Genomic DNA, 17,692 nt, shown 5'->3' with positions numbered 1-17,692 from the left:
ATCAAACTGTCAAACATTAAATACAAAGAAAACATATTAAAAGCAGCAAGGGAAAAACAACAAATAACACACAAGGGAATACCCATAAGGTTAACAGCTGATCTTTCAGCAGAAATTCTGCAAGCCAGAAGGGACTGGCAGGACATATTTAAAGTGATGAAGGAGAGAAGCCTACAACCAAGATCACTCTACCCAGCAAGGATCTCATTCAGATTTGATGGAGAAATTAAAACCTTTACGGACAAGCAAAAGCTGAGAGAGTTCAGCACCACCAAACCAGCTTTACAACAAATGCTAAAGGAACTTCTCTAGGCAGGAAACACAAGAGAAGGAAAAGACCTACAATAACAAACCCAAAACAATTAAGAAAATGGTAATAGGAATATACATATTGATAATTACCTTAAATGTAAATGGATTAAATGCTCCCACCAAAAGACACAGACTGGTTGAATGGATACAAAAACAAGACCCATATATATGCTGTCTGCACGAGACCCATTTCAAACCTACAGACACATACAGACTGAAAGTAAGGGGATGGAAAAAGATATTCCATGCAAATGGAAACCAAAAGAAAGCTGCAGTAGCAATTCTCATATCAGACAAAATAGACTTTAAAATAAAGACTATTACAAGAGACAAAGAAGGCCACTACATAATGATCAAGGGATTGATCCAAGAAGAAGATATAACAATTGTAAATATTTATGCGCCCAACATAGGAACATCTCAATACATAAGGCAAATACTAACAGCCATAAAAGGGGAAATTGACAGTAACACTTTCATAGTAGGGGACTTTAACACCCCACTTTCACCAATGGACAGATCATCCAAAATGAAAATAAATAAGGAAACACAAGCTCTAAATTATACATTAAACGAGATGGACGTAATTGATATTTATAGGACATTCCATCCCAAAACAACAGAATACACATTTTTCTCAAGTGCTCATGGAACATTCTCCAGGATAGATCATATCTTGGGTCACAAATCAAGCCTTGGTAAATTTAAGAAAATTGAAATTGTATCAAGTATCTTTTCCGACCACAATGCCATGAGACTAGATATCAATTACAGGAGAAGATCTGTAAAAAATACAAACACATGGAGGCTAAACAATACACTACTTAATAACGAAGTGATCACTGAAGAAATCAAAGAGGAAATAAAAAAAACACCTAGAAACAAATGACAATGGAGACACGACGACCCAAAACCTACTGGAAGCAGCAAAAGCAGTTCTAAGAGGGAAGTTTATAGCAATACAATCCTACCTTAAGAAACAGGAAACAACTCGAATAAACAATCTAACCTTGAACCTAAAGCAATTAGAGAAAGAAGAAAAAAAAAAACCCAAAGTTAGCAGAAGGAAAGAAATCATAAAGATCAAATCAGAAATAAATGAAAAAGAAATGAAGGAAACAATAGCAAAGATCAATAAAACTAAAAGCTGGTTCTTTGAGAAGAAAAACAAAATTGATAAACCATTAGCCAGACTCATCAAGAAGAAAAGGGAGAAGACTCAAATCAACAGAATTAGAACTGAAAAAGGAGAAGTAACAACTGACACTGCAGAAATACAAAAGATCATGAGAGATTACTACAAGCAACTCTATACCAATAAAATGGACAACCTGGAAGAAATGGACAAATTCTTAGAAATGCATGACCTGCCAAGACTGAATCAGAAAGAAATAGAAAATATGAACAGACCAATCGCAAGCACTGAAATTGAAACTATAATTAAAAATCTTCCAAAAAACAAAAGCCCAGGACCATATGGCTTCACAGGCGAATTCTATCAAACATTTAGAGAAGAGCTAACACCTATCCTTCTCAAACTCTTCCAAAATATAGCAGAGGAAGGAACACTCCCAAACTCATTCTACGAGACCACCATCACCCTGATACCAAAACCAGACAAGGATGTCACAAAGAAAGAAAACTACAGGCCAATATCACTGCTGAACATAGATGCAAAAATCCTCAACAAAATACTAGCAAACAGAATCCAACAGCACATTAAAAGGATCATACACCATGATCAAGTGGGGTTTATTCCAGGAATGCAAGGATTCTTCAATATACGCAAATCAATCAACGTGATACACCATATTAACAAATTGAAGGAGAAAAACCATATGATCATTTCAATAGATGCAGAGAAAGCTTTTGACAAAATTCAACACCCACTTATGATAAAAACCCTGCAGAAAGTAGGCATAGAGGGAACTTTCCTCAACATAATAAAGGCCATATATGACAAACCCACAGCCAACATTGTCCTCAATGGTGAATAACTGAAAGCATTTCCACTAAGATCAGGAACAAGACAAAGTTGCCCACTCTCACCACTCTTATTCAACATAGTTTTGGAAGTTTTAGCCACAGGAATCAGAAAAGAAAAGGAAATAAAAGGAATCCAAATCGGAAAAGAAGAAGTAAAACTGTCACTGTTTGCAAATGACATGATACTCTACATAGAGAATCCTAAAGATGCAACCAGAAAACTACTAGAGCTAATCAGTGAATTTGGTAAAGTTGCAGGATATAAAATTAATGCACAGAAATCTCTGGCATTCCTATACTGTAATGATGAAAAATCTGAAAGTGAAATCAAGAAAGCACTCACATTTACCACTGCAACAAAAAGAATAAAATATCTAGGAATAAACCTACCTAAGGGAACAAAAGACCTGTATGCAGAAAATTATAAGACAGTGATGAAAGAAATTAAAGATGATACAAACAGATGGAGAGATATACCATGTTCTTGGACTGGAAGAATCAACATTGTGAAAATGGCTCTACTACCCAAAGCAATCTACAGATTCAATGCAATCCCTGTCAAACTACCACTGGCATTTTTCACAGCACTAGAACAAAAAATTCACAATTTGTATGGAAACACAAAAGACCCCGAATAGCCAAAGCAATCTTGAGAATGAAAAACGGAGCTGGAGGAATCAGGCTCCCTGACTTCAGACTATACTACAAAGCTACAGTAATTAAGGCAGTATGGTACTGGCACAAAAACAGAAAGATCAAATGAACAGGATAGAAAGCCCAGAGATAAACCCATGCACATATGGTCAACTTATCTTTGATAAAGGTGGCAGGAATGTACAGTGGAGAAAGGACAGCCTCTTCAATAAGTGGTGCTGGAAAAACTGGACAGGTACATGTAGAAGTATGAGATTAGATCACTCCCTAACACCATACACAAAGATAAGCTCAAAATGGATTAAAGACCTAAATGTAAGGCCAGAAACTATCAAACTCTTAGATGAAAATATAGGCAGAACACTCTATGACATAAATCACAGCAAGACCCTTTTTGACCCACCTCCTAGAGAAATGGAAATAAAAACAAAAGTAAATAAATGGGACCTAATGAAACTTAAAATCTTTTGCAAAGCAAAGGAAACCATAAACTAGACCAAAAGACAGCCCTCAGAATGGGAGAAAATATTTGCAAATTAAGCAACTGACAAAGGACTAATCACCACAATTTATAAGCAGGTCATGCAGCTCAATAACAAAAAAACAAACAACCCAATCCAAAAATGGGCAGAAGACATAAGTAGACATTTCTCCAAAGAAGATATACAGACTGCTGACAAACACATGAAAGAATGCTCAACATCATTAATCATTAGAGAAATGCAAATCAAAACTACAATGAGGTATCATCTCACACCAGTCAGAATGGCCATCATCAAAAAATCTAGAAACAATAAACGCTGGAGAGGGTGTGGAGAAAAGGGAACACTCTTGCACTGCTGGTTGGAATGTGAATTTGTACAGCCACTATGGAGAGCAGTATGGAGGTTCCTTAAAAAACTAAAAATAGAACTACGATATGACCCAGCAATCCCACTACTGGGCATATACCCTGAGAAAACCATAATTCAAAAAGAGTCATGTAGGGGCTTCCCTGGTGGCGCAGTGGTTGAGAGTCCACCTGCCGATGTTGGGGACACAGGTTTGTGCCCCAGTCCGGGAAGATCCCACATGCCGCAGAGCGGCTGGGCCCGTGAGCCATGGCCGCTGAGCCTGAGCATCTGGAGCCTGTGCTCCGCAACGGGAGAGGCCACAACAGTGAGAGGCCCGCATACCGCAAAAAAAGTCATGTAGCAAAATGTTCATTGCAGCTCTATTTACAATAGCCAAGATATTGAAACAACTTAAGTGTTCATCATCGGATGAATGGATAAAGAAGATGTGGCACATATATACATAGCCATAAAAATAAACGAAATTGAGTTGTTTGTAGTGAGGTGGATGGACCTATAGTCTGTCATACAGAGTGAAGTAAGTCAGAAAGAGAAAGACAAATACCATATGCTAACACATATATATGGAATTTAAGAAAAAAAATGTCATGAAGAACCTAGGGGTAAGATGGGAATAAAGACACAGACCTACTAGGGAATGGACTTGAGGGTATGGGGAGGGGGAAGGGTGAGCTGTGACAGGGCGAGAGAGAGGCATGGACATATATACACTAACAAACGTAAAATAGATAGTGGGAAGCAGCCACATAGCACAGGGAGATCAGCTCCGTGCTTTGTGACCGCCTGGATGGGTGGGATACGGAGGGTGGGAAGGAGGGAGACGCAAGAGGGAGGAGATATGGGAACATATGTATATGTATAACTGATTCATTTTGATATAAAGCAGAAACTAACACACCATTGTAAAGCAATTATACTCCAATAAAGATGTAAAAAAAAGTTATTATATAATTTAGACAGTAAAAACATAAATTAAAAAAAAGAATTCAAAAAGTCACATCACCATTTTGTAAATCTGACTCAGTTATAGAGTTTCCATAGAAAATGAATTGTGAAAATGAAATACCTTGCCATGCCTTATCTCTCACAATATATTCTTTTTGCCTAAGAAGCCATTCTTCTGGCTAATAGTGTCAGATGTAATGTGCAGTAACGTGCTTCTAAGATTGACACTACAAATAGTCTTTCAAACTACTGGGTTGTTCTTATCCATCAGTTGACACAAAAGTTTACAGGTGGCTTCTGCATAATTCATTTAGCTAGTCGGAAGTATAAAATTCTAACAAAGAACTCTTCTTACCAAACTGTGTTCATTTCCTCCTTTACATATTTAACCTATGGTATAAGCTCTCCAAACAATAGTAAACACTTGCCTATGGGTGTAATTTTTCCAAATATAGTATCTTAAATGTGGTATTGATTTTATCAAACTAAGTTCTTCTCAGTTTTCTCTGCTTTGTATCTCTTAACCTGCCATCCTAATTCTAATATTCATTTGATCATATATCATGCAAATCTCTAAATACCTCTTTCTTCTAAAGAGTCTGTAGCTCCTTGAAGTCAGAGACCATTTTTTGCACCTTTACAGTCCTCTTTTCTGGTATAATGTCTGGCATGTTATATCTACCCTGATGCATATTTGTTAAACAGCATTAACCAAAGGTCATTTAGCCAAAGGTGTAATCATTCAGCCAGTAATATTAGATGAAGTGAAATGGAATTAAAGCTAATCTTAAGAGAGAACACATTTAAGTCAAGATAAGTGTATCAACAGGGCTATGGCAACAGCACAGACAATACCTTAGGCTTTATACAAGCAAAGATTTATTGTTGTAGTAATAAACGACTGAAATGGCTTAATAGCAACTAAAAATTGACATTCAGGACACAGGGTCAGTGGGTCTGTTAAATAAAATAGAAATCAATTCGTAATGGATATAATGGGCTTTGTTTCACATATTTGAGCTACTTAGTTAGATCTGAGATAATATATAACAAAGAAACTGTCCTAATCTGGGGTTAGGGAAACTTCCAGAGGAGGAGCATCTGAGTTGTGATCTGAAGGATGAACGGTAGTTACTTAAGCAAATATGGAGAAAAGTCATTCCAGAGAGAAGTCATGAACTGGGAGATGACCCTACTTATTTATTTAAAGATCTAAAAGAAGGCCAGCATGTTGTGGCACAGAGAGCCAGGTGGGAAGTGAGTGCAAGATGAGGATGGAAAGGGAGGGAAGGGACAAAACGCATGCAGCTCAGTAAGCCCTATTCCCAAATATTTGTATTTTTATCCTAAGAACAAAGGGGTGTCACTGAAGGGATAAGGCTAGGTTTATGATCATATTACTGTTCTGTAAAGATCGCTCAAACCAAATTGGAAGAGACTAAGAATGGACAAGAAGAGCTTTGTGCAGCACCAGTCCGGATAAGAGATAGTAGAACTGTTTATGATTAGCAGAAAGAAAGAGTAGATAGATGTAACATATTCAGAAGGAGATAAAATCAACAGGAAATAGATATGCTATATGTGAAGTATGATTCCTAAGGTTGTGGCTTGAAGAATTAATGAGATAATGATATAACTCACTGAAACTGAGAATACCAGCAGAAATTTATGTTTGAGTATGGAAGATTATAAGTCAGTTTAGCTATGTTGAATTTGAGGTGCCTTTGAGAACTGTGAAGATGGAAGTTGGATGTGGAGCTCAAAGCAAAATAATATCCTGAAATTTAAAATATTGGAGTCATTGGTCTAGGGAAAAAGTATAGGAAAGAGAAAAGAACAGGATCTAAGGCTGAATTTTGAAGAAATGCTACATATGATAAATGTTGGTAGAAGAGGATGAAACTGCAGAGATGACTGAAAGAGGTAAGAGGAAAATCAGGTATATAAGTTTGAAGTTCAGCCCCAACCATAACATACCTTAAAATCTTCATGACAATCTTAAATTCCTTTAGGACTATGCAAGCAAAAATATATATCTAGATCAAACCAGAAGTATAATTGACATGCTAAAATAAGAGAGAAAATGGAATCAATTAAAAAGTCTTAATTTTCAAAAGAGTAGAATAAAAAGAATGGAAGACAAAAAAGAAAGAACAAAAGTAGCAATAGAAAAGAGTAATAAATATAGTAGGTATGAACCCAGGGGTATCAGTAATCACTTACATGTCAATGTTCTAAATGCACCCATTGAGAAACAGAGACACAGAGTAGAAAGAAAAAGAAGACCTAACTGTATGTTGTCTTCAAGGAACCCACTTTAAATATAAAGGCACAGATATATTAAAAGTAAAGAGATAGATAAAATGGGCAAGGATATACCAATACTAACCAAAGGAAAGCTGGAGTAGTTATATTAATTTCCAACAAAATAGACCAGATCAAGAACAATTATCAGGGATAAAGAGGGACATTACATAGTGATAAGTGTATCAATTCTCCGAAGACATAATAATGCTTAAACTGTATGCATCTAACAACAGAGCATCACATTATATGAGGCAAAAACTGATAGAACTCCAAGGATAAATAGACAAATTTACTATTTCATTTGGAGACTTCAGCACTTATCTATCAGTAATTGAGAGATCCAGCAGGCAGATAATTAGTAAAATTATAGTTGAAGTGAACACCACCATCAGGACACTGGATCTAATTGACATTTATAGACTGCTTAATCCAGTAAAAGCAGAATATACATTCTTTTCAAGTTCACATGGAATATTCACCAAAACAGACTGCGTTCTGGGTCATAAAACACACCTTAACAAATTTCAAAGAAAAGATATCATACAAAATATGCTCTTAGTCCATAATGGAATTAAACTATAAATCAATAAGAGAAACATAACTGGAAAATCTCAAACTATTTTGAGATTAAACTACACACTTCTGAATAACACTGGTTCACAGAAGACGTCTCAAGAAATTTTAAAAATATTTTGAAGTAAATGAAAATGGAAATACAACTTATCGAACTTTGTGGGATGCAGTGAAAGCAGTGCATAGAGGGAAATTTATAGTATTGAATGAATATACTAGAAAAGAAGAAAGATCTAAAATCAATAACAAGCTTCTACCTTAGGAGACCAGAAAAAGAAGAGAAAATTAAATACAAAATGAGCAGAAGAAAGTAAATGATAAAAATCAGAGCAGAAATCAATTAAAATAAAAACAGGAAAAATAGAGAAAATCAATGAAACAAAAAACTTATTCTTTTAAAAGATCAATAAAATTGGTCAAACCCCCTAGCCAGGATCATCAAGAATAAAAAAAAAAGAGAGAAGACACAAATTACTAATATTAGAAATGGAAGAGGGACCTTCACTACTGATCCCATGGACAGTAAAAAAGGCAATAAAGGAGTACTATGAATAACTCATTCTCACAAATTTGATAACCTAGATGAAATGGACAAATTCCTTGAAAGATGTAATCTACCAAAACTCACACAGGAAAATTTGATAATCTGAATAGGCTTATATTGATTAAAGAAATTGAGTCAATGATGAATAACCTTCCAAAACAGAAAGCACCAGGCCCAGATGGTCTTACTGGTGAATACTACCAGAGATTTAAGGAACAAAATGATACCCATTTTCTACAATCTATTCCAGAAAATAGAAACAGAAGAAATACTTCCTGACTCATTCTGTGAGACCAGCATTACCCTAATACCAAAACCAGACAAAGCTATTACAAGAAAAGAAAACTACAGACCAGTATCTCTCATGAACATATATTTTAAAATCTTCCACAAAATATTAACAAATTGAATCCACTAATATATAAAGATAATTATACACCATAACCAACTGGGATTTATCCCAGGTATGTAAGGCTGGTTCAACCTTCAAAAATCAATTAGTATAATCCATTACTTTAACAAACTAAAAAAGAAATTATATAAAATAGGTGCAGAAAAATAATTTTACAAAATACAATACCCATCTATGATAAAAATTCACAGTAAACTAGGAGGAAAGGGGAACGTCCTCAGCTTTATGAAGAATATATTTTAACAACCTTATAGCTAACATCATGATGAAATGCTAACTTAATGATGAAATGCTAGGTGCTTTTCCCCTAAGAACAGGGAAACAAGGAAAGGATGTCCCTCCTTTTTTAAACTCCTCTTCAGCATTGGGCTGGAAGTCCTAACTAATGCAATGAAACAAGAAAAGAAAAGAAAAAAGACTGGGAAAGAAGATATAAAATTGTCTTTTTTTGCAGATGACATAGTTGCCTATAAAGAAAAGCCCAAAGAATTAGTTAAAAAGACCAACAACCAGTCAGTTTCCTGTAAACTTCTCCCATTCAGATTTTTTTAAAAACACTAAAAGATTTAAGGAGCTACATTAAATGTTAAGTGGGTCAAGTGCTTATTTTGGGTCATTTTTACTTTTTTTTTTTTTTTTTTTTGTGGTACGCGGGCCTCTCACTGTTGTGGCCTCTCCCGTTGCGGAGCACAGGCTCCAGATGCTCAGGCTCAGCGGCCACGGCTCACGGGCCCAGCCGCTCTGCGGCGTGTGGGATCTTCCCGGACCGGGGCACGAACCCGTGCCCCCTGCATCGACAGGAGGACTCTCAACCACTGTGCCACCAGGGAAGCCCCATTTTTACTTTTATGTATTTCCAGGTGTTCTACAGTGAGCTTATTTAGGGGTTAAAAGTTATCTTTAACATTATATTTTTAAAATAAAATGACAAACCACAAACTGGGCAGATGTTAGCAGTAAAATAGGGCAGAAAAAAATTTAATGTCTGCAACACATAAAGAACTCTACAATTTTTTTAAAATGACCCCCAAAATACATGGGCAAAGGACATGATCAAGCAACATGTAGAATATTGCAGATAGCTGGTAAACAAATAACAAAAAGAATATTCAACCTCACTGGTAGTCAAGCATATATACATTTTAAGATACCAGATTGTCCATCAAATTAATGAAGAATTTACAAAATAATATTCTGTGCTAGGATGAATTCAATGAAATAGATTCTAATTTTATACATTGCTTGTGGAATGTTAATTATTGGAGCCTTTCTGGAAATTGACTTCACTTTATGACCAAATAATGCTACATTTCAGACTCTATTCTAGGGGTGGAAATGCAGAATGCATACAAAGACTACTGCACAAAGATGTTTCTCTCAGTGTGCTTATAATAGGGTAAAACTACATTCTGAAGAGAATCCATGAATTTTAAAATATTATACATAATATTTAATAAGCCATAATTGAAAAACATTAGTGACCTCTTAATACCTTTAATGGCTGTGCTATTGAGTAAGGACAACATATGTGATGCTTACATACCAACCTTATAATTCTATTATTCACATACTTAACTATTTGGCAGTGTCATCTGATGTTACAGACTGTAACATTCACTTATAGTCTAATATGCATATAATAAATCCTATAAAGCAAAATTTTACTGTAAAGAAGACTTATAAAAATATAAATGTCTAGCATTAAGAAAATGATTAAATTATGGTACTGCAGAATGTTAGATGGAATATAATATGCAGCCATTGAACAATTTTGTTATGAAATATTTACAGTAACATGGTAAAATATTTATATTTCAAATAGAATCTTAAACATAAAACAGATATAGTTAGGGGCTTCCCTGGTGGCACAGTGGTTAGGAGTCTGCCTGCCAATGCAGGGGACGCAGGTTCAAGCGCTGGTCCAGGAGGATCCCACATGCTGCGGAGCAAATGGGCCCGTACGCTGCAGCTACTGAGCCTGCACTCTAGAACCCGCGAGCCACGACTGCTGAGGCCCGTGCACCTGGAGCCTGTGCGCCTGGAGCCCGTGCTCTGCAACAAGAGAAGCCACCACAATAAGAAGCCCGTGCACCACAACAAAGAGTGGCCCTTGCTCACCACAACTAGAGAAAAGCCTGCGCGCAGCAACAAAGACCCAACGCAGCCAAAAATAAAATAAATAATTAAAAGAAAACAGATAAGTTTTATAAGTATGCTCCCACAAAAGAACTAGAAGGAAATATGCAAGTATATTTACAGTGTCATCTCTGTATGGTAGAATTATGGATTATTTACTTAATCTGGGGTTTTTTGTACTTCCAATACTTTTCAAATTTTTTAAAATTAACATTAATGTAACAACTTAGAGAAAGTTTAAGATAACCAACCATACCACATTTTTCCCCATTAAAACATTTTTTTAGAAGTGAGGTGTTCACAAATTGTGATGGAGTACAAACTCATAGAATTTTAACTATCTTGTTATATTCTGAACCTAAAAAAAAAACACCTTCTTTATACTGTCTTTCCAGAAAGACCAAAAAATTCAAACAGCTTCTTTAGATGGCTGGGCAAATAGCATTAAATTGTAGTTTCTAAATAAGTGTTAATCTATCTAGAGTAATTCTAGACAGTTAAATGGGTTCACACACTAAGATCCTTTAGGTTTAGCAATTTAATGTTCAGGCCATAAGCTAATTATTCAGTGTCTGTTTACTTATAATTACACTATTCAGTATTACAGGGGAAAAGATCTCCGTAAAGGTCCCACATACATTTTATTGCACCTTAGTGATTATCCCATGTAAACATTGTTATATTTATTCATATGAAACAGAGGAATTGTTCAACTGGACTCACTACTATGATAAAGTATGACATTAAGCAAACTCAAGCATATTTTTATTTCATTGGAAACCATATATTTGCTTCTTTAAAAATGCTGTTTTGTTTGTCATATGTTTTTCAGGAATATTAAGTGGATCTATAATTGTCCTACCCATTAAATAAGATAGCTCTGAAAGCCCTTAGTGCTCTATTTCATAATTATTAGATGCTTGATAAATGTTTATTGAATGAATGAGTGAATTAGGGAATGAAAGAATGAAAGGCATCGTCCTTTCTTTCCTTTTCTTTTGAATCCAAACAAAGCTTAATATTAGTAACAAAAAAAAAGGTGAATCAACTAAAGATTTAATTTTGTTTATACAGAGAGTAAAGTAATACATTGATAAATGTATTATGTGTTATATTACATATGATATAATTATATGCATATGTTAATTGAAATATAGAGTACATTTTAATTCTCACATCCTAAATTTTGTTTTAATATAGGGACCACGAGGACTGCAAGGTGATGCTGGACCTCCTGGAGAAATGGGTGCTGAGGTAATTTTTCTTGGGGCTCTTTCTTGTTAGTTCATCAATACTCAGTACTTTTTGTAAGACTCCTCTTAAAGTTAAGTTGATATCTTAGGTATATATATTTTGAAGAATAATTTTATAGTGTTTTGTTTCATATTCAGGAAATAAAACCTAAAATTCTATTAAAACCAGGGATGACTGTTGTATGAACCAAATTTTATGCATATAAAATTCCCTTAACAGTTCATTTAAATGACAGAACAAAAAGTGAATAAAACGTTCCCTTCAATGATTTAGAGTTAACTTTGATAACCCTTCACTCCATTATAGAAGAATATTGAAAAGTGACTCTTATTCAAGATATATTTTAGAATAATAAACCATACTTGTTATAATTATAAAATCCAATTACTTCATTTCTTTTGTTTGTTAACTTTAGTGCTAAAAAATTAGGCATAAATTCTCTCCTCCCTTGGCTTCTGTGAAACTGCTCCCTCTTGATTCTGCTTTTTACCTTCTGATTAGCCTCAGTCTTGATGGGAAGCTGTCCTTCCTCTTCCTCAGCTTACAATCATAGTATCACATAGACTTTAATTACCAGTATTATTCTGATAGCTCTAGCTTGATAGCTCTAACTGATGCCTCTCTCCTTGGGGCTCCAGTTATTGATTTCCTGTTGTCTTTTATGTATGCACCTAGGTATCCCACAAACATCTCAAATTCAAAATATATAAACCAAGCCCATCGCTTTCCCACTGTTATTCCTCTTTTTATTCTCATCTCACTGAAAGATATCCCTTATGCCCAGTAACCCCAAACTGAGAGTCATCCTAGACTCCCCTTCCTTCAATCAGCTCTTTTCCCTTTGAATAAGCTCCCACTAATGTCTCACCTCCATCCTTTCCTTTCCGTCCCCATTGCCAGTGCTCCAGTCCTCTGCTCTAATTCCATGTCTCCTCCAACTGCCATTATTCCTTAGCTACTTGTGGCCAGTTTACCTTTGTCATATCATTCTTGTCCTTGAAATTTTTCAGTGGCTCTCATAGCCTTTAATAAAATGCCAATTTCTTAACATGATAATGTCCTGCATTGTCTAATGTCTAATGTCTGCAGACCTTTTCAACCACATTCCAATAGAACTTTTCTCCTCCTCTAATTCCATGATTATGCCATGCTTTCTTGCTGTGTACTGTGTATCCACTGGGAGTCCAAGGGTCGCTGAGATATGGTCCCTGACTCCTTTAGCAGTTTATAATCTATTCCAGAAGATAATCATGTAAAAGCTCATTATACTTCTGTTAGACCCAATGATGGAGACATTCACAGGGCATTATAAGAGTACAGCAATGGGTATGTAACCTTACCTGGATAAGGGGAAAAAGAAGACTTGTCTGTGTTGAGGAAGGGGGAGGGTAATGAGTTTTAAGGAATGAGTATGAGTTAGCCATACGAAAAGAGGGAATAAGGATATGGCGATTCCAGAAAAAGGGGTAGTATGAGTAGGAACATGCAAACATGAGGCCGTATGGATTCTTTGATGCTTAAAGTCAAAACAAGGAGTGATGATAGATGAAATTACAGAGAAATGGTTAGATCAAATGAAAAATCTTATATACTCTGTTAAGAAGCTTGAACTTTTCATCTTACGGGCTACAGTAAGTCATTGTGAGGTAGGCATAGGGCAATGATAAAGTCAGATTTGTATTTTTGGAAGATCATTTTAGCAGTCTCAGGGAAGATGTATTTGAGAAGACAAGAGTGCAGACATATATACCTTCTAAAAGGCTGTTGCACTCAACTAGTTAAGAAACAATGGAGGTCCGAACTAAAGTAGTCAGCATAAGTAAGAAGGGGATGTATTTGAGAAATGTTTGTTACATAAATTCTGGAGAACCTGCATATTTGTGGGATATGGAAAGTAAATGGGAAAGAGAAGTCAAAAATTATTTCCAGATTTCAACAGGATGGATGGCAATATCCTTTCCTGAGACAAGAAAAGAAGAATGTTAGTCATAATCTGCTACTCTGCCCAAGGTAAATGGTTAACAGGTAGCAGACCTTGGCTTTGAATCCACATCTGATTCAAAAGCCAATGCTGAAAACCTATACTATGGCACATCCATCCTCTGAGTCTACAAAAAGCAGAGGAAAGTCATACCTCATAACTTGACATTTTTTTTTTTTAACAGGGTAGGAGACAAGAATCTGTCATGATAAGGAGTAGGGGTTGATCATATTTTCTATTGAGGAAAATATGCTGGTTTAGAATAGTGGTTGAGGATAATGGAAGAGGGAAATGACTAAAGACATGTAAAAGCAGATATACCTTATTAAAAGTAAAACTGAAGTAGGAGACTTTGAATTTGCATTATATTAATAATAATGATGTTAATACTAGGTAACAACTTCAGAGAACTTTCTATGTTCCTAGCAGTATTTATGTACTTTACCATATTAATGAATTCTCACAATACCCCATGAGGTAATGCAATTATCCTCATTCTACAGATGAGGAAACTAAGCCATGAAATGGTTAAGCAACTTGTTCAAGAGCAATAGCTGTGCAATAGTAGTGCAATAGCAATAGTAGTGGTAGAGCCCACATTTAAATTTAGGCAGTCTCTCTCTGCAACCCATTCTCTTAGTCACTATGCCTCTCAATATGTAATGAAGCCACTTTGCACAAGAGTGTAATTTTTCCATTGATGTTCAACTGGGAATAGAAATGGAGAAGGCAATTTAAAGTGCTAATCCAAGATTGGCATAAGAAAAGAGATACCACAGAGATCAGAAGATCAACTATTGGATTTAGCCTAAGAATAAAAGAAGCCGAGAGGAGCTGACAGATTGGGCGAAACTGGGGAATAGACAAGGTCTAGGGAATTAAAAGCAATTTTGATGTGGAAGAAGTCCTGAGAGAGTTGGAATTCTCTCTTGAGAGATAATTTTAACCTTAGGTTAGGATATTAAATTCTATCATTTCTGAGGCAGAGCGGAAACTCAGGCAGTCTCACTTCGTAGTCCTTCCTCTTAAGTACTGTAATACACTGCCTCTTATAACAGTAAAGTCACAAAGGTAACCAACAGAAAATTTTAAATAATATAACTATTTAAAAATTGGTGAAATGATGGTAAAAAGGAGGGAGTTTTAAGGGAACTAAACTTTTAGCAAGGTAATACATCAAGAATTAGAGGTAGATTTCTTGGTTATAGAAATAACCATTAAGAGAACTAAAAACAAATTGTTTTATAAAGTAGTTGCCTCTGAGGAATGGGGCTGGGGCTTTTCATTATAAGTCCATCTGTACTATTATGCCTGTATAGCTTTTATTTTGGAAAAAGCAAAGCGAGTCTGGATTGTGGAAGCTGAGTCAAAATGGAAAATTGAACTTCTCATCTAAAATACTGTAACAACATAAGAGATATTTTAATCTCTAATAATTATTAGGAAGGTTATCACCCATGGATCAGAACTATTGAGGAATCCCTGGAAGACAGAAAGCAAACAGGAAACTTCTGGTCAAGATAGTATCATAGGTTAATGGCTTTAAACTACCCCTCTACTCTGAAAACATGGGGATTATAGAATGCATATGTATGTATTTATAATTGTGTGTGTATAAGTACACATACATACATACACACACATAGAGTAAGAGAAGAGAGTGAGGAAGTAGAGAAGGGAGAGGCAGGCAGAGTATTCTCAACAACAAGATAAATGTCTCCAAGAGAAAAAATAAATAAAACAATACAACAGCAATTATAGGAGCTCGAAGCTTATAAATAGCCAGAGGTTGCAAGAAGTTATATGTTTTCAAGATAAAAGCTTCAACCAAAATCTTCCCAACTGGACCCACCCATGAAAGGGGCGTGGGAAAAAAATGCCGTATATATGTATATATATAATTCATATCTTCTTTGTGTGTTATATTTTATAAAACCAATAAAGAAAATGGAATTTTTTTCAAGAAGTGTATTCCAAGAGGGATCAACATAAATAGATGGGAAGAATAAAAAGTGAAAAACACAGAGAATAGTAAGGGTATGAGGGTAGAAAATTAGAAGAGGAAATGGGAAGTAGTTTGTCTTGACCAAAGATTAAAGGACAAGAGGAAGGATTAGAAGAAACTGGTCTAAGCAGTCCTGATTTCTGGTGATGTTGTTTTAGCATTTGAACTGTTAAACGGTCCCAGAAATTATCTGGTCTTACGCATGATGTTTATAAAGGAGCAGCAAAAATCCTTTCCTGGACATAGATATCCCATCCTTGGGCTGAAAATTACTTCCATCTTCTTATGAGGTTGTTATTGCCTTTATGTTGGTGAAGGAATGTTTACAAACAATGTGTCAAATCATTCTATTCTAGGGACCTTCAGGTATTGAGGGAGAATCTGGTCTGCAAGGAGAGCCAGGTGCAAAGGTAACCTTCCTAAATAGTAAAGGAGGTCTCTAAACTTTCACCATTGACTCCCCGATGTTTGCAATATTTTGGCAAACAGCCACCATCTTGGAAGCAGGTAAAGGACAGCAGATAAAAATGGAAAGTGTTCTCAAATGAGTCAGAATAAAATATTACTGAGAAAAAAATATTATTTGTCTCTCTATATATGCAGATAAGTATGTGTGTATATCTATACACACACACATATATATATATGGTTATATATGGGAGGGAATACAAATGAAAAAGCAAAATATTATAAATAAATTAATCTGAAGAAAAGGAAAAAATAGTGTTTTGGAACTCCTGTCTTCATGATATACCCTCCATAACTATTAGACATGCAGTTTTAGTAGAAAAGAGTTTAATCTTTCCCTTTGTTTCTTCAGGGAGATGTTGGACCTGCAGGCAGTGTTGGAGTGACTGGGGAGCCAGGGTTACGGGTACGTGCCTACTAGAAACCATTTTAATGCACTGGCCCTCCTATTTTAGAGACTCAAGCCTCAGCCTAAAGACTTCAAAGATTGTATAATAAACTTTTCTGGTGCATTATAGAAAATATTTGTCTTTATTTTATAATTTCAAAAGCTGCATGCTAAACCCTGTTCACATTGTAATTTAGTAGCATTGAGAGTCCTAAGCACACACATCCTTTTTCTCAGAATCAGATGTACTCAGCAGAATCCTTGCCAAATGTGTGGAGTCACTGTGATTGTCACTAATGTTAGCATGAAGAAGAAATTCACAACTACTAGTGATCAACTCTCATGCTATTTCCGGACCTAACAAGACAGACAGACATTGAAATCTAATTTGTGTTTAGAAAAACAGCAACAAAAAACTAGAGTCATGCAAGGTTAACAAGATTCAAAGGAATAATTGTAGATTTTTGTAGACAAAAACAATTGTAGATAATTGTGATGAGGTAGCTTACAGAAGTTATTCTAATATAGACAGTGGTTAATTTAAGCTGTGGTAAGTTTTTTTCCAAGATAACAGGGACCAAGATAAGTTTAAGAGACATTTGTTTACTAAAAGGTAAAGTTGGGAGATGTATTTTGCATTCGATTTCTTTCTTGTTCATTTTCCCTTTTTTTTCAGGGGGGTGGGAAGTATGAGGTCAGGGTAATGGAAGTGTCAGCAGTTGGAGCAATGAGCAACTGTGAAGACACACTGATTAATTTACTTGTAAATAGTTCAGGTGGCAAGAGAGCCAGTACTTCTTTAATAGCTTCATAAATTGTGGCTCTACATTTCTACAAGTTCTGTGTCTAGAAGACAGCTTCCAAATATACCAG

The 17,692-nt window shown here is 35.5% G+C and overlaps 1 protein-coding gene across 1 annotated transcript in view; it reads left to right on the top strand.

Annotated features, from left to right (window-relative positions):
* COL24A1 (collagen type XXIV alpha 1 chain) overlaps positions 1-17,692 on the top strand; it is a 392,309-nt gene that overhangs the window by 255,865 nt on the left and 118,752 nt on the right. The window contains exons 33-35 of the mRNA XM_060024757.1: positions 11,924-11,977; positions 16,320-16,373; positions 16,784-16,837. Of these exons, the coding sequence (XP_059880740.1) occupies positions 11,924-11,977; positions 16,320-16,373; positions 16,784-16,837 (162 nt within the window). The remainder of the gene's footprint in view (positions 1-11,923; positions 11,978-16,319; positions 16,374-16,783; positions 16,838-17,692) is intronic.

Source organism: Delphinus delphis, chromosome 1, assembly GCF_949987515.2.
Source record: "Delphinus delphis chromosome 1, mDelDel1.2, whole genome shotgun sequence".
NCBI lineage: Eukaryota > Metazoa > Chordata > Mammalia > Artiodactyla > Delphinidae > Delphinus > Delphinus delphis.
This window is presented reverse-complemented; position numbering and strand designations above follow the sequence as displayed.